Source organism: Piliocolobus tephrosceles, chromosome 21, assembly GCF_002776525.5.
Source record: "Piliocolobus tephrosceles isolate RC106 chromosome 21, ASM277652v3, whole genome shotgun sequence".
Taxonomy (NCBI): domain Eukaryota; kingdom Metazoa; phylum Chordata; class Mammalia; order Primates; family Cercopithecidae; genus Piliocolobus; species Piliocolobus tephrosceles.
The window spans coordinates 37620179-37646460 of record NC_045454.1 but is presented as its reverse complement, the minus strand read 5'-3'; the positions used below and the strand labels follow the sequence as shown (position 1 = coordinate 37646460).

Here is a 26282-nt window from a genome sequence, read left to right as displayed (position 1 = left end):
AATTCACAGTGTTGTGCAACCATTCCTACCATCCATCTCCAGAATTTTTTCATCTTTCCAAACTGAAACTCCATCCCCACGACACACTAATTCCTCATTCTCCTTCCCCCACACCCCTGGAAACCCGTATTCGACTTATGTTTGTATGAGTTTGACTACTTCAGGGACCTCATACAAGTGGAATCATATAGTATTTGTCCTTTTGTGATCGGCTTGTTTTTTTTCCGTTTTTCTTTTTTCTCTTTATCTGTCTTTTTTTCTTTTTTCATTTTTTAAAATTTTTATTATTTATTTATTTATTTTTTTGAGACGGAGTCTCGCTCTGTCACCCAGGCTGGAGTGCAGTGGTCGGATCTTGGCTCACTGCAAGCTCCACCTCCTGGGTTTACGCCATTCTCCTGCCTCAGCCTCCCGAGTAGCTGGGACTACAGGAGCCCTCCACCATGCCCGGCTAATTTTTGTATTTTTAGTAGAGATGGAGTTTCACCATGTTGTCCAGGCTGGTCTTGAACTTCTGACCTCAAGTGATCTGCCCGCCTCGATCTCCCAAAATGTTGGGATTACATCCTTGAGCCACTTCACCCAGCCAAGAAATTTCACTTCTGCATGGAAAATGTGGTTTGGCGTTGGCTTTCAGAAGAGCTTAGCGAGGACTGGTGTGGTGGCTCATGCCTGTAATCTCAGCACTTAGGGAGGCCGAGGCAAATGGATCACTTGAGATCAGGAGTTCAAGATCAGCCTAAACAGCATGGTGAAACCCTGTCTCTACTAAAAATACAAAAAATTAGCTGGGAGTGGTGACGGGCACCTGTAATCCCAGCTACTCGGGAGGCTGAGGCAGGAGAATCACTTGAACCCAGGAGGCGGAGGTTGCAGTGAGCCAAGTTCTTCCCTTTGCACTCTAGCCTGGGCAATAGAGTGAGACTCTGCCTCAAAAAGAAAAAAAAAGAAAGAAAAGAGAGCTAAGCTAGTCTGAACCCTTAGTGGAGGGCACTATTGGCAGGGGTGGGTGGGGCTGAGGGCTCAGGGGAGCACCTGGAGTACACACCTTTAGCTGTGATGCCTGAGGAGATAGCCGTACAGAGGGAAGAACCCTCAGCCATTGGTACTGGGGGGGAAGGAGAGAAGAGAAGAGGACTCAGTCATTTTCAGGAATCTCCTTGGGGTGATCTGAGATTCTTGGTCCCTCAAAGTGACGGTGATTGAGGGTGACCCTTGCCAGGGCCTTGGGGGAATCCCTGCCGGCTTCTGTCTCCACTGAGTTTGAGAAATTGAGCCGGGATTTAGCTTCTTCATCTGGAAAATGGAGTGAATGATAATACCTACCTCTGAGGACTGGTGTATGATTCTGTGTTGGTCCATTCTCTCATTACTATAAAGAAAAGAGGTGTCAGGCCGGGCGCGGTGGCTCAAGCCTGTAATCCCAGGACTTTGGGAGGCCGAGACGGGCAGATCACGAGGTCAGGAGATCGAGACCATCCTGGCTAACACGGTGAAACCCCGTCTCTACTAAAAACTACAAAAAAAACTAGCCGGGCAACGTGGCGGCGCCTGTAGTCCCAGCTACCCGGGAGGCTGAGGCAGGAGAATGGCGTGAACCCGGGAGGCGGAGCTTGCAGTGAGCTGAGATCTGGCCACAGCACTCCAGCCTGGGTGACAGAGCGAGACTCCGTCTCAAAAAAAAAAAAAAAAAAAAAAAAAAAGAAAAGAGGTGTCATTGGCTGATGGTTCTGCAGGCTGGACGGGAAGCATGATGCTGGCATCTGCTCAGCTTCTCAGGAGGCTTGAGGAAACTTACAATCATGGCAGGAGGCAGAATAGGAGTAGCTGCATCACTTGGCTGGTGCAGGAGTAGGAGTGAGGGACACAGGAGGTGTTGCACACATTTTTTTTTTTGAAACAGACTCTTGCTCTGTTGCCCAGGCTGGAGTGCAATGGTGCAATCTCGGCTCACTGCAATGTCTGCCTCCCAGGTATAAGCGATTCTCCTGTCTCAGCCTCCGGCGCAGCTGGGATTATAGGCACCTGCCACCATGCTTGGCTAATTTTTTGTATTTTTAGTAGAGACAGGGTTTCACCATGTTGGCCAGGCTGCTGTCAAACTCATGACCTCAAGTGATCTGCCTGCCTCAACCTCCCAAAGTGCTAGGATTACAGGCTTGAGCCACCGTGCCTGGCCGGTGCTGCATACTTTTAAACAACTAGATTCCAGGCTGGGAAGGGTGGCTCATGCCTGTAATCCCAGCACTTTGGGAGGCCAAGGTGGGCAGATCGCTTGAGGTCAGGAGTTTGAGACCAGCCTGGCCAACATGGTGATACCTCGTCTCTACCAAAATATATTTGAAAAACTAGCTGGATATGGTGGTGCATGCCTGTAATCCCAGCTACATGGAAGGCTGAGATGGGAGAATTGCTTGAACCCAGGAGGCGGAGGCTGCAGTGAGCCGAGATTGAACCACTGCACTCCAGCTTGGGCAACAAGAGCAGGACCCAGTCATCTCCAAACAAAAAACAAAATACCCACAACAAGATCCCATGAGAACTCACTCACTATCTAGAAGACCTCACCAAGGGGATGGTGCTAAACCATTAATGAGAAACCACCCCTATGATCCAATCACCTTCCACTAGACCCCATCTCCAACACTGGGGATTCCACTTCAACATGAGGTTTGGGTGGGGACACAGATCCAAACCATATCAGATTCCCTGAGATGAGGCTGGTACTGACTGGAGCATGGTGGTGCATGGCGCATGGCAAGCCTTTCCTGCCTGCTCACTACTTCATTCATATTATGGTTACCTACTCACTTTGTTTTGGTTCCTCAGGTGCTGGCCCTAAAGCAAGGATCTGAGTGAAAGTAATTTTTTTGGGAAGTGATCGCAGAAAATACCAGCAAGGAAGAAGAAAGTGAACCCAAAAGAATTGAAAACAGGTACTCAGACAAATAAATGTACACACATGTTCAGAGTAGCATATTTCATAATAGCCAAAAGGTGGAAACAGCCCAAATGTTCATCCACAGATGAATGAGTAAAGAAAATGTGGGGCCAGATGTGGTGGCACGCACCTGTTGTCCCAGCTACCTGGGAGGCTGAGACAGGAGGATCACATATGCCTGGAAGGTCAAGGCTGGAGCGAGCCGTGATCATGCCACTGCACTCCAGCCTAAGTGACAGAACCAGACCCTGTCTTAAAAGAAAAAAAAAAAAGGAAATGTGGAATATCCATACAATGGAATATTGCTCAGCAGTACAAAGAATTAAGCTCTGATCGATGCTACAGTGTGGATGAACCTCGAAAACAGGATGCTGAGTGAAGGAAGCCAGACACAAAAGGCCGCATAGAATTTAATAGATTTATATGAAATATCCAGAATACTTAAATCCATAGAGACAGAAAGCAGATTAGTGGTGCCAGGGACTCCAGGGAGGGAGAATGGGAAGTGGCTACTAACAGGGATGGGCTTTTGTTTTGGGATAATGAAAATGTTCTGAAACTAACTGGGTGAGGTAGCTCACGCCTGTAATCCCAGCACTTTGGGAGGCCAAGGCGGAAGCCCAGGAGTTTGAGACCAGCCTGGGCAACATGACAAAACCCTGTCTCTACAAAAAAATACAAAAATTAGCTGGGCCTGGTGGCGTGCACCTGTAGTCCCAGCTACTTGGGAAACTGAGGTGGGAGGATTGCTTGAGCTGGGGAGGTTAAGGCTGCAGTGAGCCGTGATTGTGCCACTGCACACTCCAGCCTGGGTGACAGAGGAGACCTTCTTTCAAAAAAAAAAAAAAAAAAGGAAAGAAAGAAGTCCTGAAATTAGATAGAGGTGGTAGTTGCATGATATGTAAATGTACTGAATACCACTGAATTATTTCCTTTAAAATGATTAATTTTGTGTTATGTGAATCTCATCTCAACTGAAAAAAAAAGATAAAGAGGGAAAGGATGTGGCCAATAGGGAGTTTCCACTGTGGGCAGCTGGAGTTTAATCTCATTGGGGAAGCCTGGAGTGAGTGTGGAACGTATATCTCAGGGTCATTGCACCTAAGGGGTGAGGGAGCTGGGGTATTTATCCACCAATGGGCCTCAGTCATTGGTTGAGAGCTGCTCCTTTGGGAGGGGGGTCTTGGTTTCCCAGCCTGACTGGCTATGCATGGGCAGAGAATGCCCTATGGTAAAGAAGTCAAGAGTGTGACCTTGCAAAAGTCAAGGCTAAGAGCATACAAGCAGGGCTCTGAGTGCATCCATCTGTCCAGCTGGCTGGAGGTCATGGTTGGGGAATGAAGAGATATCCTTGGTGTCTGGAACTCACATGTGCTGGGAACCTGCTGTGCACTAGGCACGCCATGCCTGACCCCACGGGTCATCATCTTGTGCATGGCACCGATCCCCTGACCCTGTGTGTCCCCAGGATGCTGCCCATCACAGACCACCTGCTGCACCTCCTGGGGCTGGAGAAGACGACGTTCCGCATATACGCGGTGTCCACCCTTCTCCTCTTCCTGCTCTTCTTCCTGTTCCGCCTGCTGCTGCGGTTCCTGAGGCTGTGCCGGAGCTTCTACATCACCTGCCGCCGGCTGCGCTGCTTCCCCCAGCCTCCCCGGCGCAACTGGCTGCTGGGCCACCTGGGCATGGTAAGTGTGGCCAGGCAGGACTGGTCTGGGCTGGGCAGGTGCAGGGTAATAGGTAAGGATGGTGGGCCTGCTGACTTCTCATAGCCTCCCAAGAATCTGGTTGGGGCTAGCAGCAGATTTATTTGATGGGGTATGAGGCTGAGGCTCAGAGAGGGCAAGCAGTTTATCCAAGGTCACACAGTTGGGAGGAGGCAGAACTAACTTTAAAGATGAATTATTTTGGGAGGCTGAGGTGGGAAGATTGCTTGAGGCCAGGAGTTTGAGACCAGCTTGGGAAACATAGTGAGACCCCGTCTCTACAAAAAATACAAAAATTAGATGGGTGTGGTGGTACACGATTGTAGTCTCAGCCACTTGGGAGGCTGAGGTAGAAGGACTGCTTGAGCTAAGGAGTTTGACACTAGCCTGGGCAACACAGTGAGAACCCACATCTATAAGAAAAATTACAAAAATTAGCTGAGTGCAGTGGTACACACCAGTAGTCCCAGCTACTTGGGAGGCTGAGGCGGGAGGATTGTTTGAACCTGGGAGTTTGAGGCTGCAGTGAGCTATGATTGCGCCACTGCATTCTAGCCTGGGTGACCTAGTGAGACCCTGTCTCTCTAAGAAAAAAGAAAGAACTCTCTCTATAATTTTATAGCTATCACTGCAGCAACAGGTACCTTTACCTTTGGAGTTTGGAATCCCAGGGTAGGGATGGAGGTGGGGAGGGGAACACATCCTATTCTCAATGTGGTTCCACTGTTTTCCCTTGAATGCTGTAGTCCCAGGTCAGGACTCTTATCCCTTTATTGCGTTGAAAAAAAAATTTTTTTTTGAGACAGGGTCTCGCTATGTTGCCTAGGCTGATCTTGAACTCCTAAGCTCAAGCAATCCTTTGGTCTCAGCCTGCTGAGTCCTTTTTAATTTTGCAGATATGTGCCAAGTATTTTTCCAAACAAATATTAACTCATTCAGTTCTCTTGACAATTCTAGGAAGTAGGTCCCTTGACTAGCCTCATTTTGCATGGAAGATTACTGAGGCACAGAGAGGTTAAGTAGCTGACCTTAGGTCACAGAGCTTGTAAGTGGCAGAGCTGGGGTTCAAACCCAGCCTGTCAAGCTTCACCCTCCTTGCTCTCAATTCTACCCTCTGATGCCTCTAGTTTCTGTAGTTAGTTTCTAGATGAGATAGGTTGGACTTTTCCTTTTTTTTTTTTTTTGAGACAGGGTCTTTCTCTGTCACCTAGGCAGGAGTGCAGTGGTACAATCATGGCTCACTGCAGCCTCCACCTCCTGGGCTCAAGGGATCCTCCTGCCTCAGCTTCCCAAGTAACTGTGACTGCAAGCCTGTAAGCCCATGCCCCCACACCTGGCTGATTTTTGTATTTTTAGTAGAGACAGGGTTTCACCATGTTGTCCAGGCTAATCTCAAACTCCTGACATCACGTGAACCATTGTGCTCAGCCTCCTTGTTTTTAGTTCTACTCTCTGATACCTCTACTTTCTGGATGAGATAGGCTGGACTTTCCCTTTTGGAGTTTTCTCCTTCATTTCTTCCATCCCCTACCCCTGCTCAGGCCTTATCCTCTCCTGATGGTCCATGGTCCAGCCTCCTCCTTGAGTTCCTACCTCCAGTTTCATCCCTTTAGTCCATCTCCCATCCTGGCCCCAGAGGGATTCTTGGATTACATCCCTGCCTCTGCTCACACACCCTCCATGGCTCCCTATTGCCATTCAGAAAAAGGCTGGTGTTCAAGACCCTTTTGGCTCCAACCTCCATCCTCCTCACTTGTTCCACCATCCTTCCCTAGCTCCATAAAATCACTTCCCACTCCTGTAACAAGGCTCCCACCTCCAAGGCCTTTGCCAAAACTGTACTCTCTGTCCAGGTATCTTTCTCTGCTAGATCACCTTCTACTCATTTTTCATGCCCCATCTCCAATGCCCTTACTCTAGAAAGCCCTCTCTGGATTTGATGGTTGTCCTAGAGGGAGTTGCCAGGCTCTAGTGCCTGAAGGAGTTGGTCAGGGCCAGCTGTAAAGCACAGTCTTGACATCGTACATCCAACCCAGCTCCTGGGCCCACGGGGGCTGGGTGAGGCTGCAATTGAGGCTTGGGTGTGGACACAATCAGGGCTAAGCCTGACGGAGAAGGAGACACAGGAGCTAGAAAGGGGTCATTTGTTGCTTTACTCATTTGGCAATTGCTGAACCTTATCACCGGCTAGGCACTGGGTTAGGCTCCTTTGTATCTGAGCTCTTCTCTAATTCTCACAGCCTGTGAAGTAGGGATGGATCTGTCCTATTTCATGGATTCATACTTTCATAGATTTGAGCACAGAGAGGTTAAGTGTCTTGCTCAAAGTCACACAGCACCTGAGGTTGGGTTTGAACTTGGATTTTTCTGACGTTGAGCCTGAAGCTTTCCTGCCTCATACAACAGGTAAGGAAGTGCAGTTTTGCAGCTAGGTGGCCTGGGTTCAGGTACTAGCTTTGCAGATGATGCCAAAGCTTGCCCATATTCCTCTCAACCCATTTTTGGATGCGGTGGCCTGACGTCCAGCTGCCAGCTCCTGCGTTCTAGGGGCTGTCTCTGGTGGCTGGAGCCCATTCTGCAGGTGAAATAAAGGCTGGGCACAGTGGCTCACACCTGCAATCCTAGCACATCGGGAGGCCAAGGCAAGAGAATTGCTTGAGCCCGGGGGTTTGAGACCAGCTTGGGCAATAGAACAAGACCCAGTTTTTACAAAAAATTTTAAAATTAGCCGGGCTTGGTGGTGCATGCCTAGAGTCCCAGTGCCTGTTCTGCCACTGTTTGTTCTGTGAGCTTGGGAATTAACGCCCCCAGGAGTGACCCTCAGCCAATGACTGATGGGCATTGGTACATAAATACCCCAGCTCCCTCGCCCTCAGGTGGGATGACTCTGAGATGCAATGTGCTACTCTGTCCTCCAAAGCTCCCCAGTGGGACTGAGCCCTGGTTGCCCTTAATGGTAATTTCCTTGACAACTCATTGTTTACTGGTGGTCTTCTTTCCCTATGTCACTACCCATGTTTTTGGGGATCATCCCCCAAATAAACTACCTGCCCTAGAACGATTGTCTCAGGACTTCCTTCTGGGGGAGCCTAAACCAGAACAGTCACCTACTTAACTTGTAACCTCAGAGAAACCATTCGACCTTGCTGACTCGAAGCTCACTGCAGCCTCGACTTCCCAAGCTCAGGTGGTTCTCCTGCCTCAGCCTCTTAAGTAGCTGTGATTTACAGGCATGTTTTTTTTGAGACGGAGTTTTGCTCTTGTCGCCCAGGCTGGAGAGCAATGGCATGATCTCGGCTCACTGCCACCGCCTCCTGGGTTCAAGCGATTCTCCTGTCTCAGTCTCCTGAGTAGCTGGGATTACAGGCGCCTGCCACCAAGCCCAGCTAATTTTAGTATTTTTAGCAGAGAAGGTGTTTCACCATGCTGTCCAGCCTGGTCTCGAACTCCTGACCTCAGGTGATCTGCTTGCCTTGGCCTCCCAAAGCGCTGGGATTACAGATGTGAGCCACTACATTTGGCTACTATTTTTAGCTATTGAACATCAGCCAGTGTCAGGCCCATGCTGGGGCTCTTGCTTTGTTATTTCATGAATCCTTTCTACTGCCCTCAGAGGGAGAGTTGATTCTTCTCCATTTTTTCAGATGAGGAAATGGAGGCCTAGGGAGGTGCAGCCAGCTGCCTAAAATCATCATGTAGCACTATTGGGCTTGTTTTGAGACTACAGGAGGTGGCAGGAGGAAGGCAGTGGGGGAAGCTGGGGCTGGGTACCTCCTCATTGCTCCTCCCTTACCTCTTGTAGTACCTTCCAAATGAGGCGGGCCTTCAAGATGAGAAGAAGGTACTAGACAACATGCACCATATACTCCTGGTGTGGATGGGACCTGTCCTGCCGCTGTTGGTTCTGGTGCACCCTGATTACATCAAGCCCATTTTGGGAGCCTCAGGTAGGTGCACTGGGCCTCTGAGCTATGTGTGAGTCCTCAACTCCCAGATTTTAAAATCTGAGATTTTAGACAGGTGGCATATCCAGAGGAAGGGTCATTTGAATAGGGCTTTGAAGGATGAATAAGAGTTCACCAAAGCAAGAATGGCAATCCAGATTGTGAGAACCGTATGGGCAAAGATGTGACAATGACTAAGAGCTCCAGAAACTTCGAGGGAATGTCCATCCATCTGGCAGTCAGAGCCAAGCATGTTTGGATAGGCAGTTATTCCCTATGGTTTTGTTAAGTAAGTGTTACTCAATCCCTGGCCATGGCACTCCCATCATTTGGTTCTGACACTCCCATTATGGCCAGGACTCTTGGTGACTCAGCCTGCAGCCTGTTGTCATCACTTGGGCTGACTCTGACTGGCAGGGAGGGAGATGTGGAAGAATTGCTTCTTCCTTGTGCAGTCCACACCTATCCCAAGATGTGAGACTCCCAAGTGTGCTTGGCAAGCTCTTGCTCAGCCTTCGACACCCAGCTCCAATGGCCGCCTCCTCCAGGAGTCTTTCCCTGACTTCCCAGACAGACCTATTCTCAGTCCTAACCCTTTGGACCTGGGTATGTCTGTGTCCAGCTCTATCTTCCTCATGAACGGGACTCTGGATCCTCAGTGTGGCCTTGTGTACCTGGTGTATTAGTTCGTTCTCACGCTGCTATAAAGGACTGCCCTAGAGTGGGTAATTTATAAAGGAAAGAGGTTTAATTGACTCACAGTTCCGCAGGGCTGGGGAGGCCTCAGGAAACTTACAATCATAACAGAAGGGGAAGCAAACACGTCCTTGTTCACATGACAGCAGGAAGGAGAAGTACCAAGTTAAAGGGGGAAAAGCCCCGTATAAATTCATCAAATCTCGTGAGAACTCATTCACTATCATGGAAACAGCAGCACGGGGGTAATCTCCCCCATGATTCAATTACCCCTCCCATTGGATCCCTCCATGACACATGGGGATTATGGGAACTATAATTCAAAATGAGATTTGGATGGGGACACAACAAAACCATATTACCTGGGCACCTCCAGAGGTATCGGAGAACACCTGAGAGAGCTCACTCTCAAATGAACCAATGAACTCCAGTAGATCAGGTGTGGTGGTTCACACCTGTAATCCCAACACTTTGGGAGGCTGAGTCAGGAGGGTTGCTTGAGGCCAGGAGTTTGAGACTAGCCTGGGCAACATAGTAAGACCCTGTCTCTCGAAAAAAATCAATAATTACCCAGTGGCACTGATACGCACCTGTCGTCCCGGCTACTTGGGTGGCTGAGATGGGAGGATCACTTGAGCTCAGAAGTTTAAGACCAGCCTGGGTAATCTAACAAGACTCCATCAATGTACAAAAACATTTAAAAATATTAGCTATGTGTGGTGGTGCGTGCCTGTAGTCCCAGCTACTCAGGAGGCTGAGGTGAGAGGATTGCTTGAGCCCAGCAGTTGGAGGCCGCAGTGAGCTATGATTGCACCACTGCTGCACTCCAGCCTGGGTGACAGAGCAAGACTTAGTCTCTCAAAACAAAAAAAAGTGGGGGATTCCAAGAATTTTAGGATCTCTGTCACAGCTTTGCCTCTACAAACATGCATCTGGGGACCATCTCCAGGGCTGCCACCCAGGAGCTGTGAAAGAAGAAGCTGCCATCCTCGCCTTCTGCAGCTATTCCCTCTTGATGCCTCTTTGTCTCCCATTACTACATTTGTGAAGGGATGACGATCCCCATTGAACTAAGGAGAAAACCTAGACCTTGGGAGGGAGAAGTGACTCTTCTGAGGGATGAATACCAACTTGTGGGAAGAGCCCCGGGCCAGAACTGAGTTGGGTTGGCTCCAAATTCTGGCTTTGGCACATGCCTGCTGTGAGACCCCAGCCACTTATCTAGCCTCTCTGGGTCTCAGGTTTTGATCTGTAAAATGGATGCCGTTGTGAAGGCTGAATAATATAATGTGGATAAGAGGCCACGTGCAGTGGCTCATGCCTGCAATCTCAGCACTTTGGGAGGCCACAGCAGGAGGATCACTTGAACCCAGGAGTTCAAGACCTGCCTGGGCAACAGAGCAAGACCCTAACTTTACAAAAAAAATTTTAAAAATTAGCCAGGTGTGGTGGTGCATGCCTGTAGCCCCACTTACTCAGGAGGCTGAGGTAGGAGGATTGCTGGAGCCCAAGAGGTTGAGGCTGCAGTGACCTATGATTGTGCCATTGCATCCAGCATAGGCAACAGAGTGAGATTCTGTCTCTAAAAAATTTTTTTAAAAAGTTAAAAAATAATATGGATAGGTACTAACAAAGGTTTCTCTTCTTCTGATTTTTTTTTTTTTTTTTTTGAGACGGAGTCTCGCTCTGTCGCCCAGGCTGGAGTGCAGTGGGCGGATCTCAGCTCACTGCAAACTCTGCCTCCCGGGTTTACGCCATTCTCCTGCCTCAGCCTCCCAAGTAGCTGGGACTACAGGCGTCCGCCACCTCGACCGGCTAATTTTTTAAAATTTTTTAGTAGAGACGGGGTTTCACCGTGTTAGCCAGGATGGTCTCGATCTCCTGACCTCGTGATCCGCCCGTCTCGGCCTCCCAAAGTGCTGGGATTACAGGCTTGAGCCACCGCGCCCGGCCTCTTCTGCCTTTTTAATATATGTTTTTCTTTCTCTTTTCCTCCTTCCCTTTATTCTTCCTCCGTCTTCTCCTTCTCCTTCTATTTCTCTCTCTACTCCTCCTCTTCCCCTCTCCTCCCTTCTCTTCTTCTTCTTCCTCTCCTCCTCCTCCTTCTACTTCTTCTTTCTCCCTCTTCCTCCTCCTCCTCCTTCTCCTTCTCCTTCTCCTTCTTCTTCCCAGAGTGGAGTGCAGTGGCATGATCTCAGCTCACTGCAACCTCTGCCTCCCGGGTTCAAGTGATTCTCCTGCCTCAACTTCGCGAGTAGCTGGGACTACGAGTGTGCACCACCACACCTGACTAATTTTTGTAATTTTTTTTTTGTTTTTTCCAGGAGAGACGGGGCTTCACCATATTGGTCAGGCTGGTCTTGAACTCCTGACCTTAAGTGATCCTCCTGCCTCGGCCTCTCAAAGTGCTGGGATTACAGGTGTGAGTCACAGTGCCTGGCCTCTCTTTTTCTTCTTTCTCCTTCCTCCTCCCTCCTCCTCCCACTCAGAGCATCAGTTTCCTGAGCACCATCCTGCCTGGTTCTGAGACTCCAAACAGACCAAGGAGTAGCGCCCCAGCAGGGGCTGGCATGTAGCAGATGCTTAAGCCTCTTGTCCTCTCCTCCTCCAGTGGAGGGAGGGATGTTCTGCGTTCCCCACCAGAGAAGCCAGATAGGGAACTCCAGGATGGAGAGGGTGGGGCTGTGAGTCAGCCTTTTGGCTCCAGGGTGCCCCCACCTGGAATTACACAGATCAGGCTCCAGTCACAGACTCCACCCCCGATCAGGACCTCCTGGGGCCACACCTGGGAGTAGCTTGCTGCTCTGAGCTTGGAGCTGCATAGCCCTTGAGCCCGGAGGAGGGCCCACCTCCTGTTGGAGCCTCAGTTTCCCCTATCATCTTATGGGCCTTTGGACTAGGAAATATTAATGAGAGAAAGTAGGTAAACATGCTTTATAGAGAACATCATGATATATAGACATATAATTGTGGCTTGCTTTTATGTCATCTTTTTAAAATCGAGGTGAAATTCATGTAGCATATAATTAACCATTTACAAGTGAACAATCAGTGGTATTTAGTGTATTCACCATGTTGGACAAACACCAGCATTCTCCAGCTTCAAAATTTTTAATCACTCCATAAAAAAACTCTACACCTATTGAGTAATCACTTCCCATTTCCGTCCTCCTCCCGTCCCCTGGTAACCTCGAATCTGCTTTCTGTCTCTACGGATTTGCCTATTCTGGGTACATCATAGAAAGGGAATTACACAAAATGTGATCTCTTTGTGTCTGTTTTCTTTTACTCAACATAATGTTTTTGAAGTTCATTCACGTTGTAGTATGAATCAGTTTCTTCTTTTTTTTTTTTTTAATTTGAGACAGAGTCTTAGCCTGTCACCCAGAGGCTGGAGTGCAGTGGTGCAGTCACAACTCTTTACAGCCTTGAAGTCCTGGGCTCAAGCGATCCTCCTCCTGCCTCAGCCTTCTGAGTAGCTGGAACCGCAGGCACGCACCACCATGCCCAGCTAATTTTTATTTTTATTTTTGTAGAGATGAGGTCTTGCTATATTGTCCAGTTTGGTCATTAGGGCTGACTTCATTTCACTGTATGGATTTTTGTTGTTGTTGTTGTTTATCTGCTCACCTTTTGGCTGTTGTGAATCATGCTACTATGAACATATGTGTTCAAGTTTTGGGGTGGACATATGTTTTCATTTCTATCTTGGGTAGATACCTAGAAGTAGAATCGCCAAGTCATATGGTAATTCTGTACTTAACTTTTTAAGGAATCACCTTGTGGTTTTCCACAGAGAGCTTGCATTAATTTTCTATTAACAGGAAACCCAAACATTTATCTCACAAGTTCTTGATGCCAATAAAAAATCATTTTAATCATAGTAATAAAAATAGCCAACAGTTGGTCAATTATATATTTACATACACACATGTTTAACGAGCACCTACCATGTGCCAGGAACACAAGAGCTTGTTGAGTCTTATAGGGATACCATGAGGGAGGATTGTTCTATTTTCTCCTTTGGCAGTGGTAACATGTCCAGGCTTACATATCTAGTTAGTGGCAGGGCTGGAATTTGAACCCAGACCTGGCTGGCCTAGAACCCAAGTTCTCAAACACAGTGATATGCAGTTTTCTGAGCATGAGTTTCTCCATGCTGGCACCGTGTGGGGGTATTTCATACACCATCTCATCTCATCTCTCCCTCTTTTTTTTTCTTTTCTTTTCTTTCTTTTTTTTTTTTTTTGAGAGGGAGTCTCGCTCTATTGCCCGGGCTGGAGTGCGGTGGCCGGATCTCAGCTCACTGCAAGCTCCGCCTCCCGGGTTTACGCCATTCTCCTGCCTCCGCCTCCCGAGTAGCTGGGACTACAGGCGCCCACCACCGCGCCGGCTAGTTTTTTGTATTTTTTTAGTAGAGACGGGGTTTCACCATGTTAGCCAGGATGGTCTCGATCTCCTGACCTCGTGATCCGCCTGTCTCGGCCTCCCGAAGTGCTGGGATTACAGGCTTGAGCCACCGCGCCCGGCCTTTTTTTCTTTTTAAAGAACATTTTTGTAGAGACAGAGTCTTGCTGTGTTGCCCAGGCTGGTCTTGAACTTCTGGGCTCAAGTGATCCTCCTGCCTCAGCCTCCCAAAGTGCTGGGACTGCAGGTGCGAATCATTGCACCTGGACTACCATCTCCTTTTTGCCGGAGGGGGAAACTGGTGAGGAACGTGGACACAGACTTTCCTGGCATTGAGTGATCAGAGTTGGAGTGGAAAAGGAACCTGAGGATGAGAGAGCAATGGTTCAGCTGAGAAGGGAGTTTGGAGAAGGCTTCCTGGAGGAGGTGTCAGTGATGCTGGGCCTTAAAGGATGCCTAGGAGTTTGCCAGAGAAGGAGTCCCAGATGGAAAGTCCTGCCAGTGCACTGATGCAGATGTGTGAAAATTCCAGGGAAATTCAGGTGACTTACGGTGGCTGCAGTGAAGGTGATATGTTGGGGGGAATAGGAAATGAGACTGACAGTTAAGCAGGAACTGGACTGCAAAGTGAATGCACTTATACTTTATCCTAGGAGTGACAAGGAGCCATGGGAGGTATTTGAACAAGGCAGCTATTGACCAGATCTGGGTGTCAGAAAGATCCCTGTGGAGCCTATCTTGGAGTCCAGAGCGCGGAGAGGAGAGGAGTGACTGGACTCCTGCTTTCCTCTTCAATGCTGCCTCCTCCAGGAAGCCTGCTCTGACTTGCAACAGCCCTTTTTCTGAGCCTTCCTTAGCACCTACCACACTTTCTACCTTCTTGGTAGTGGCATGGCATGCCTCTGCTTCCCTTTCCTGTCCTGCTCAGGAGCTCCTCCAGGGAGGGCATAGAGCTGAGCCATCTGTAGGTCCCCAGCATCACCCAACTTGGGTTGGGCACAGAAAGGAAGCAGAAGAGGTGTGTTGAATGGGAGGATGAGTGGGCAGATGATTATGTATGCAATTGGCCAATTCCTAGGGAGTGTGTGTGTGTAGGTGGCTGAGTCACATTCAGGTAAAAGTGATACCACTCAAATTTCAGATACTTCCTTCCCGGGCCTCTGCCCATTCAGCCCCAAATCTGTTCAGTATATAGAAGGAGAATCCATCCATCCATCCATCCATGCATTCATTCGTCCACTCATCCATCCACCATCCACCTATCCACTCATTCATCCATCCATCCATCCATTCATCCATCCATCCACCATCCATCCATCCAACCATCCATTCGTCCATCCATCCACCCACCCACCATCTATCCATCTGCTATTCATCCATCCACTTATTCTTACATCTGTGTAGTCATCTGTCCATCTACTCATCCATCCACCCATTTATTCTTTCATTCATCCATCCTTGGATTGACTTATTTATTCATTTAATAAAAATTTATTTAGCACAATATATCAGTGATCAACATGAACCCTTCTGTTAAGGAGCTTGTAACTAAGTGGATACAATCCAGAGTGATTGCTGGGTCAGGGGTGGGGAGAAGCATTCAAGTTGAGACTACAGGATGAGGGAAGAGTGTTTGAGGCAGAGAGAGCAACTGGTGGAAAGTCTCAGAGAAGAGAGAGCACGTGGTCTTTTTGAGGAGCTGAGAAAAGTTCTGTGGTGTGGCTGGGCATGGTGGCTTATGCCTGTAATCCCAACACTTTGGGAGGCTGAATTTGGAGGATCACTTGAGCTCAGGAGTTCAAGACCAGCCTGGGCAATATGGCGATACCCTGTCTATACAAAAAATTAACAAATTAGCCAGGTGTGGTGGTGTATGTCTGTAGTCCCAGCTACTCGGGAGGCTGAGGTGGGAGGATCGCTTGAATCTAGGAATTGGAGGCAGCAGTGAGCTATAATCTCACCATACACCCCAGCCTGGGTGACAGAGCAAGACCCCATCTCAAAAAAAAAAAAAAAAAAAAAAAAAAATTATGTGGTGTTAGTTCTGTGATGTCGAATGGGGGATGGAAGACAGAGGTGTCTTGAGAGAGATTTGGACAAAGGCAAATCATTCAGGGCTTGGAAAATGGGCTGGTATGTGAGGGTGATGGGTGTGTGAGCAGGAAGGGGCATGGTCAGATCTGATAGTCAGATGAGATTCTCCTGGGGCCATCATGAGGGACACACTGGACAGGGTGAGGCTGGAGGCTGGGAGCACAGGAGGTGTGATTCATGACCTGAGCTGGCAGAAAATAAAAGGGGAAGGCTCAGGTGAAGAAGGCTATTCTGGATAGACAGCTCAGCCTGACCAAAGGTTCAGAGGTGATCCACAACATGTGATGAGAATAGGGTTTTCTGGTGTATGTTGAAGGGTGAGGTGGGAGAGGCATACAGGGGCCAGATGGAATTGGGTTTCAATGCCAGGCTGAACCTGAACTTTTTACAAGCGCAATGGGGAGCCATGGGAGGCGTTTGAGCAGGGGAGGCTTATATTGAGATCAGTGTTTTATACGGATTTTTCTCGGGTAAGTGTGGAGGATGGACTGGAGGAATACAGTGGGAGGTCAGAGCCCAGTGAGGAGGCCTAAGGAAGTCATAAGCAAAGGTCAAGAGTTAGAACTCTGTTTTGAGGCCAGGCGTGGTGGCTCATGCTTGCAATCCCAGCACTTTGAGAGGCTGAGGTGGGTGGACCACTTGAGGTTAGGAGTTCGAGACCAGCCTGGCCAACATGGTGAAACCCTGTCTCTGCTAAAAATACAAACAAATTAGCTGGGCGTGATGATGGCACCTGTAATCCCAGCTACTCAGGAGGCTGAGGCAGGAGAACCACCTGAACCTGGGAGGCGGAGGTTGCAGTGAGTGAAGATTGCACCAGTGCACTCCAGACTGGGTGACAGAGTGAGAATCTGGAAAGAAAGAAAGAAAGAGAAGGGGAGAGAGAGAGAGAGAACGAGATAGAGAGAGAGAGAGAGAGAGGGAAAGAAAGAGAAAGAAAGGAGGGAGGGAAGGAGGGAGGGAGGGAGGGAGGGAGGGAAGGAAGGAAGGAAGGAAGGAAGGAAGGAAGGAAGGAAGGAAGGACTCTATTTGGAGTCATCATTGGTCCTTTGCCCTCCACAGCTGCCATCGCCCCCAAGGATGACCTCTTCTATGGCTTCCTAAAACCTTGGCTAGGTGAGTGCCCAGTGGGTAGGCTGGGGCTGGGGCTTCAGAGAAGAGAGGGAAGAGCGTGGGGTTCCTTGGAGGGTTTCAGAGTAACAGGAGAGGTCCCTAACCTCAGTCTTCTGGGCCCAGGGGATGGGCTGCTGCTCAGCAAAGGTGACAAGTGGAGCCGGCACCGTCGCCTGCTGACACCTGCCTTCCACTTTGACATCCTGAAGCCTTACATGAAGATCTTCAACCAGTGCACTGACATTATGCATGTGAGTCCCAAGGCTTTGTGGGAAGTGGGTGTCCTGGGAGTGAGGCTGGTCCAGGCTCCAACTCATGCATGGGCAAGCCATGTGATGTCAGGAGGCCTCACTGACTTTATCTATAAAATGAGCTTGTAGTGAAAATGCAGTCGGGTCCTTGTTAGGCTGACTCCCCGTCTCTGGTTTCCATGCGCGGTCACCATGTATCTCTCTTCCAGGCTAAATGGCGGCGTCTGGCAGAGGGCTCAGTGGTCTCCCTTGATATGTTTGAGCATATCAGCCTCATGACCCTGGACAGTCTTCAGAAGTGCGTCTTCAGCTACAACAGCAACTGCCAAGAGTGAGTGTGACCCTTCTTGGGACTGTGGAGCCAGCTGCTCTAGGGGCAAGATGGTGGCAGGAGAAAGGGAACTCTCAGGCATTAGACAACTCTGGCCTATGGGAGCTCTGCCACGGATGGGCCATGTGGTTCCAGGAAACTGACCATCTCTCTGAGCTTCCCTTTTTTTTAATACAAAAAATGGACTTCATAATTCCTTCCCCATAGTCATTGTGTGAGAATTAAATGAGATAATGTGAATCAATGGCTTGGTATATAGTAGGTGCTTAGTAAATGTTAGTATTTTTTCATTCTACTATGAAGAGTGTGTGGTCTTTGAACAGTGTCCTCCCAACTTTCTGAGGCTCAGTTTCCTTATTTGTAAAAAAAGGATGTCAATCTCTTACTGTCTGAGAGATGCTTTAAGGATAAAACTATGTAGCACTGCCCTGGCACATAATTGATGCTCAGAGGATACTTGTTGAGTAAATGAATCAAATAATCAATGCCTTGGTTCATTCATTCATTCATTCATTCATCAAATATTCATTAGGCACCTACTATGTGCCTGGCGCCATGATATTGCTGCTGAGGACAGGGTGGTGAACAACAGACAGTCACAGTTCTGTGAAGTTTATAGTCTAAGTGGGGACATAAGGAATAAGGGAGACAATTAATGCAAAGCTTGCCACACGTAGTAGCTCCTCAGTAACAAGCTAATGACTTTGTTACTCTAGGCATTATAGGGACATGTTCCAGTTGGATAAGGCAGAGATGGTCTTAGTAATTAAATAATTAAAGATGACTTTAGAAATTAAATAATTAATTAATCCAAGAAATATTTCCTGAGTGCCTAGTAAGGGCCAGCCCTGAATTAGGTGCTGGGAACACCATAGTCAACAAGAAAGACAAGATTTTGCTTTTCTAGAACTTCCATTTCAGTAGGAAGACAGGCAGTAACCATGAATAAGTAAGTAAACAAGAAAACGACAGACTGCAATAAGGGCATAAAAATAAGCCCACTTCAGGACTGAGGACAGCTCCCTGCAAGCATGCTTCACCCATTAGTGTTTTTTTTTTTTTTTTAACGCAAGCTTTGTTGAGAGACAATTCACATACTATACAATTTACTCACTTAAAGAATACACCTGAATTGCTTTTAGTGTATTCAGAGTTGTGCAACCATTACTATAATCAATTTTAGAATATTTTCATCAATCCTCCCCCTACTCCAAGAAACTTCATACACTTTAGCAACCCTTGCCCTTCCCTTTCTCCTTCAGGTCTAGACAATCACCAATCTACTTTCTGTCTCTATAGGTTTGCCTGTTATGGATATTTCACACAGATGGAATCATACAGACTTTTGTGTCTGGTTTGTTTCACCCAGCATAATGTTTTACAGGCTCATCCATATTGTAGCATGTATCGGTTATGTATTTCTTTTCATTGATGAATAATATTCCATTTACCACATAATACCATATTTTGTTTATCCAGTCATCCATTGATGGACATTGTTTCCACTTTTTGACTATTATGAATAATGCTGCTATTAACATTCATGCACAAACTTTTGTGTGAACATGTATTTTTAATTCTCTTGGCTATATACCTAGGAGCAGAATTGCTGGGTCATATGGTAATTCCATTTTAAACGTTTTGAGGAACTACTAAACTTTATTTCAGTGGGTTTCAACATGGTACAAAGTAGTTGTACCATTTTGCTCTTTCAACCAGTGAGTGTGAGAGCTCTAGTTTCTCCACATACTCACTCACACTTGCTTTTTGTTGTTGTTGTTTTGTTTGTTTGCTTTTAAGAGATAGGGTATTGCTCTGTTGCTCAAGCTGGAGTGCAGCCCAACACTTGTTACTATAAGTTTTGATTTTAGTCATCTTAGTGGAATGAAGTAGTATTTCATTGTGGCTTTGATTTGCATTTCTCTGGTGACCAGTGCTGTTAAGTATCTTTTCACATTCTCCTTGGTCATTTCTGCCTTCTCTGGAGAGATGTCTATTCATATCCATTGCCCATTTTAAAATAAGTTTTAAGAATTCTTTATTTATTTTAGGTACCAATCCCTTATCAGATATATAATGTGCAAATATTCTCTCCCATGCTGAGGAGTGTAACCATTTAGCTTTAGTGATGCTACAATTGTTCTGCCTATGTCGAAAGTCCTTATCCCTCTTTGGGCCTGTTTAAAAATATACCTGGGACCGAGTGTGGTGGCTCAGGCCTGTAACCCAGCACTTTGGGAGGCCGAGGCTGGAGGATCACTTGAGCTCATGAGTTCGAGGCTGCAATGGGCTATGATTATGCCGCTGTACTGCAGCCTAGGTGACAGAGCAAGACCCTATCTAAAAAATAAATAAATGAAATAAAAATAGAGTTAATATAGGGTTTCTCTTTGTTATCTACTCAATGGGGAGTGAAGGCTTATCTTAGCCAAACCATGGGTCTTAGTCAAGCCATGGCTGTGCTGTGCTGGAGGAAGGGGCTACACTCACGGCTTCCTTTCTCCCTGGCAGGAAGATGAGTGATTACATCTCTGCTATCATTGAACTGAGCGCTCTGGCTGTCCGGCGTCAGTATCGCTTGCACCATTACCTCGACTTCATTTACTACCGCTCAGCGGATGGGCGGAGGTTCCGGCAGGCCTGTGACATGGTACACCACTTCACCACTGAAGTTATCCAGGAACGGCGGCGGGCACTGCGTCAGCAGGGGGCCGAGGCCTGGCTTAAGGCCAAGCAAGGGAAGACCTTGGACTTCATTGATGTGCTGCTCCTAGCCAGGGTGAGGCTGGGCCCTGGAGGGTGGAGCCCTGCCCTAGATGGCCTCCCCAGGAATTGCATATAAAATGATAAATGTTAGAACTCCATTAGGCATTGTGGCTCACACGTGTAATGCTAGCACTTTGGGAGGCCGAGGTGGGAGGATTGCTTGAGCCTTGGAATTGGAGATCAGCCTGGGCAACACAGGGAGACCCTGTTTCCACAAAAAATAAATAAGTTGGGTGTGGTGCTGCATGCCTATGGTCTCAGCTACTTGGGAGGCTGAAGCAGGAGTGTGGCTTGAGCCCAGGAGTTGGAAGCTGCGGTGAGCTACGATGGTGCCACTGCACTCCAGCCTGGGCAACAGAGCGAGACTCTGTCTCAGAACAAAACAAAACAGAACAACACACACACGCAAAACAAAAAAAAATTCACATGGGTCTGGGATGGGGTCAGAATATGTAAGACTCATTGGGTGAGTTTTCTTGGGCTGCTATTACAAAGTACAACAAACTAAATGGGCTAAACATCAACAATTTACTCTCTCACAGTTCTGGAAGCTAGAAGTTCAAGATCAAGGTATCTGCAGGGCTGGTTTCTTCCAAGGGCCATGGAGGATGAATCTGTTCCAGGCCTTGCTCCCTGGCTTGCAGAAGGCTGTCTTCTCCCTATGTCTGCAGATCATCTTCCCTCTGTGCCTGTCTCTGTCTTCCTCTCTTTGTATAAGGACACCAGTCACATTGGATTAGGGCCCTGCCCTAATGAGTTCATTTTGCCTCGATTATTTCTACAAAGATTATTTCTACTGCCGGGCGCAGTGGCTCATGCCTCTCTCCAAACATGGTCATAGTCTGAAGTATTGGAAGTTAGGACTTACGAATTCTAGCGGCGGGGCGGGGGGAGGGTGGGGGTGGGGGTAGGGGTGGGCAGGGCACCATTCAGCTCATCACGATTGCAAAAATGAAATATATGACCTTGGGCCGGGTGCGGTGGCTCACGCCTGTAATCCCAACACTTTGGGAGGCTGAGGTGGGCGGATCACCTGAGGTCGGGAGTTCCAGGCCAACCTGACCAATGTGGAGAAACCCTGTCTCTACTAAAAATACAAAATTAGCCAGGCGTGGTGGTGCACACCTGTAATCCCAGCTACTTGGGAGGCTGAGGCAACAGAATCGCTAGAACCTGGGAGCCAGAGGTTGCGTTGAGCTGAGCTCATGCCATTGCACTCCAGCCTGGTCTACAAGAGTGAAAGTCAGGAAGGAAGGGAGGGAGGGAGGGAGGGAGGGAGATAGATGACCTTGAAGAGATGAGACACTTGTATGGTCACTCATTGGTGTATCTGTAGACATTTTGGGTTCTGGATTCAAATAGTCCTGGATTCCAGTCCTGGCTCTGTCACTTAGTGGATGTTTGACCTTAGTCATATGACTCTTCTTCCCGAGCCTCAGTTTCTCCTTTTATACCATGGTTGTCAGGCATCTAGTGGGATGCTTGGTGTTAGAGGCTGCTCAAGAAATATGAACTCCCTTTTTCTCCTCACTGTTGACATTCTGTCCCTCTTTCCATCTTTCTTTTCTTTTTTCTTGTTTTTTAAAAATTTAATTTAAAGTTCCAGGGTAAGCCGGGCGCAGTGGCTCATGCCTGTAATCCCAGCACTTTGGGAAGCTGAGGCGGGAGGATCACCTGAGGTCAGGAGTTCGAGACCAGCCTGGCCAACATGTTGAAACACCGTCTCTACTAAAAAGAGCAAAAAAAAATTAGCCGGGCGTGGTGGCATGCGCCTGTAATCCCAGCTCCTCTGGAGGCTGAGGCAGAAGAATCGCTTGAACCTGGGAGGCAGAGGTTGTAGTGAGCCAAGATTGCACTACTGCATTCCAGTCTGGCAACAAGAGAGAAACTCTGTCTCAAAAAAATTTTGTTTTAATGAAATTAAATTTAAAGTTCAAGGATACATGTGTAGGGCGTGCAGGTTTGTTACATAGGCAAACATGCGCCATGGTGGTTTGCTGCACCTATCAACTCATCACCTAGGTATTAAGCCCTGCATGCATTTGCTGTTTATCCTGATAATCTCCCTCCTACTGCCACCCTGATAGGCCCAAGTGTGTGTTGTTTCCCTCCCTGCATCTGTGTTTTTTCATTGTTCAGCTCCCACTTATAAGTGGGAACGTGCGGTGTTTGGTTTTCTGTTCCTGCCTCAGGTTGCTAAGGATGATGGCTTCCAGCTCCATTCAGGTCCCTGCAAAGGACATAATCTTGTTCCTTTTTATGGTTGTATAATAATATTCCATGGTATATATGTACCACATTTTCTTTATCCAGTCTTTCATTGATGGGCATTTGGGTTCATTCCATGTCTTTGTTATTGTGAATAGTGCTGCAGTGAACATACCTGTGCATGTATCTTTATAATAGAATGATTTATATTCCTTTGGTTATATACTCAGTAATGGGATTGCTGGGTCAAGTGGTCTTTGAGGAATTGCCACACTGTCTTCCACAATGGTTGAACTAATTTACATTCCCATCAACAGTGTAAAAGTGTTCCTATTTCTCCATAGCCTCACCAGCATCTCTCACCCAGGGTTGCTCTGTCACCCAGGCTGGAGTGCAGTGATGCAGTCCAGTGATGCACTGGAGGCTTGACCTTTTGGGCTTAATCCTCCTGTCTCAGCTGGCATCACCACGCCTGGCTAATTATTTTTTTGTAGAAATGGGGTCTTACTATGTTGCCCAGGCTGGTCTTGAACTCCTAGGCTCAAGTGATCTTCCCAACTTGGCCGCCCAAAGTGTTGGGATTACAGGCGTGAGCCACCATGCTGGGCACTTTCCATCTTTATTAGACAAGTTGCATATTTCCATCTTCCTGGAATAATTCCCCCCACAGCTTGGCTTAAGAGAGAGAGGGAAACCAGGTGTGGTAGCTCACGCCTGTAATCCCAGAACTTTGGGAGGATGAGGCAGGTGGATCACTTGAGGCCAGGAGTTCGAGACCAGCCTGGCCAATATGGTGAAACTCCATCTCTACTAAAAATATAAAAATTAACTGTGAGTGGTGGCATGTGCCTGTAATCCCAGCTACTCAGGAGGCTGAGGCACAAGAATCACTTGAACCTAAGAGTCGGAGGCTGCAGTAAGCCAAGATTGCGTGACTGCACTCCAGCCTGGGTGATACAGCGAGATTCCATCTCAACAAAAAAAAAAAGATGGGGGGAGATATCTGAGTTTTGAGGAACCCCTAGGATGCAGAGGGTGGGATGAAGTGGGCTGAGCACCCTCTACTGCCCATTCCAGGATGAAGATGGAAAGGAACTGTCAGACGAGGATATCCGAGCTGAGGCAGACACCTTCATGTTTGAGGGTGAGGATGTGGGGTGAGGCTGGAGGAGGGCAGGAAGGGGCATCATTGTCTGTAGATAGCATCTCTGCTTTCCTCAGGCAGCCTCCATTCAGATACCCTCATCTACCTGCAGGTCACGACACAACATCCAGTGGGCTCTCTTGGGTGCTGTTCAATTTGGCAAAGTATCCGGAATACCAGGAGAAATGCCGGGAAGAGATTCAGGAAGTCATGAAAGGCCGGGAGCTGGAGGAGCTGGAGTGGTGAGTGTGAGCTCAGGGAAGGGAGGGGGCAGGTTGACGCCAGAGCCTTGGGTGTAAGCCTCTTCTCTCCCATGTACTGATGGTATGACCTCAGACAAGTCACTTTAGCTTCCTGAATTGCAATTTCTTCCACTATAAAATGGGCGTGGTGATACTGCCTATGCCTGCCTCATAATGCAGAAGTTCTCAAAGTGTCCTGGTCAGCAATTATTGCAATAATGCTGCATAACAAATAGCTCCCAAACTTAGTGGTTTACAGCCAGCAGTTATTTCTTGCTTTTGTATGCACATATTTCTTGCTCTTGTCTGCTCATTACTCTAGTTGCTGCTGCTCTTGGCTAAGTGGAGTGGAGTTGCTTCCAAACTAAGAGCTGGGTTCAGATCTGCTTCATATACATCCTCTCTGTTCTCTTTGGACCAGAGGCTACCCTGGGTCGTGTTCTTCTCAAGGCAGATTCCAGAAGCACACAAAGACATGAAATTTAAAAGCTTTGGTTCGGCCAGGCGAGGTGGCTCACGCCTGTAATCCCAGCACTTTGGGAGGCCGAGGTGGGTGGATCACCTGAGGTCAGGAGTTCGAGATCAACCTGGCCAACATGGTGAACCCCATCTCTACTAAAAATACAAAAATTAGCCAGGCATGGTGGCGGGCGCCTGTAATCCCCCCTACTCGGTAGGCAGAGACAGGAGAATCACTTGAACCTGGGAGGTGGACGTTGCTGAGGTTGCACTGCACTGTAGCCTGGGCTACAAGAGTGAAACTCTGTCTCAAAAAAAAAAAAAAAAAAAAAAAGATAAAATAAATAAATAAATAAATAAAATAAAAATAAAAGCTCTGCTTGCACTAGAGTACTGCATTGGTTAACAAGTCATGTGACCAAGCCCAGCGTGAATGGGGCAGGACATATATATACTCCACTTACCTGAGCAGAAGGCAATGCAGAATCATATGACAAAGGGTACAGGTATATAGTTCTAACTCAGGGAGGACGTGGAGAATCAGAACAAATAACCCAGTCTCTATCAGATTCCTGCTATGTCGAGCTGATTCTGGGTGATGAAAAGAAAACAGTGTTAGACTGGGTGCGGTGGCTCATGCCAAGCACTTTGGGAGGCCGAGGGGGGTGGATTGCTCGAGCTGAGGTGTTTGAGACCAGCCTGGGCAACATGACGAAATCCCGTCTCTACAAAAAAACCCCACAAAATTAGCTGGGTGGGGTGGCGCATGCCTGTAGTCCCAGCTACTTGGGAGGCTGAGGTGGGAGGATTGCTTGAAGCCAGGAGGTGGAGGCTGTGGTGAGTCAAGATTATGCCATGCACTCCAGCCTGGGTGACAGAGTGAGACCCTGTCTCAAAAAAAAAGAAAAAAAAAAAAAAAAAAAAAAAGGAAAACAAAGCCACAGCATTAAATAGCATCAATTCACATAGTGAGGAGGTTCCTTTCGGTTCTATTTCAATCTTTTGCATTATGGCCTCAGGGGTACATGCTCAGTGGGGTGCAACTGTATCCCGAACACTTTGCTAATCTTCCTTTTTAACAAATGGAGAAGATGTCTCAGGTTTAGAGAGCTGGGCAGGAGTTGGTGTATAGCCACAATTTAATAACATGCTACTGCTTTCACAGTGGTGTTTGTATGGATGAATACCTTTATGCCAGGGATGCTAGCAAGATGAAGTTTATTTTTTTTGAGACAGGCTGGAGTGCAGTGGCACAGTCACAGCTCAATGCAGCCTCCAACTCCTGGGCTCGGGCAATCCTCCTGCTTCAGCCTCCTGAGTAGGTGGGACCACAGGTGTGTGCCACCACAACTGGCTAATTTTTAAGGTTTTTTTTAGAGATAGGGACTCACTGTGTTGCCCAGGCTGGTCTCAAATCTCTGAGCGCAAGTGATCCCCTTACTTTGGCCTCGCAAAGTGCTGGGATTATAGGCGTGAGTGACTGTGCCCAGCCATGAAGTTTCTTTGAAAGAGAACCTGGGCTGGGTGGGGTGGCTCATGCCTGTAATCCCAGCACTTTGCGAGGCCAAGGCGGGTGGATCACTTGAGGCCAGAAATTCAAGACCAACCTGGGCAACATGGTGAAACCCCATCTCTACTACGAATACAAAAATTAGGCGGGTGTATTGGTGTGTGCTTGTAACCCCAGCTGCTTGAGAGGCTGAGGCGTGAGAATTGCTTGAACCTGGGAGGCGGAGGTTGCAGTGAGCCGAGATCACGCCACTGCACTCCAGCCTGGACGAAACAGCAAGACTCCATCAAAAAAGAAAGAGAACCTGTTGATTTAAGGAAACTAATCTAATCTAGAACATGAACCAAGAGTTATCATTAGCCCAATTTTGGGCCCTAAAGTCCAAAGGAAAAATATTAAGTCAATAATATTACAAGGAGATAATGCCCTTTTCTTGCTCTTTCTCTCTCTTTCTTTTCTTTTCTTTC

The 26282-nt window shown here is 47.8% G+C and overlaps 1 protein-coding gene across 1 annotated transcript in view; it reads left to right on the top strand.

The window, feature by feature from the left end:
* The first annotated feature begins 2829 nt into the window (after nucleotides 1-2829).
* The window catches only part of LOC111554313 (cytochrome P450 4F22), a 29074-nt gene continuing 5621 nt past the window's right edge, over nucleotides 2830-26282 (top strand). The window contains exons 1-9 of the mRNA XM_023229747.3: nucleotides 2830-2936; nucleotides 4410-4632; nucleotides 8453-8597; nucleotides 16854-16907; nucleotides 17028-17155; nucleotides 17365-17486; nucleotides 19998-20265; nucleotides 23538-23604; nucleotides 23717-23846. Of these exons, the coding sequence (XP_023085515.1) occupies nucleotides 4411-4632; nucleotides 8453-8597; nucleotides 16854-16907; nucleotides 17028-17155; nucleotides 17365-17486; nucleotides 19998-20265; nucleotides 23538-23604; nucleotides 23717-23846 (1136 nt within the window). The 5' untranslated portion in view covers nucleotides 2830-2936; nucleotide 4410. The remainder of the gene's footprint in view (nucleotides 2937-4409; nucleotides 4633-8452; nucleotides 8598-16853; nucleotides 16908-17027; nucleotides 17156-17364; nucleotides 17487-19997; nucleotides 20266-23537; nucleotides 23605-23716; nucleotides 23847-26282) is intronic.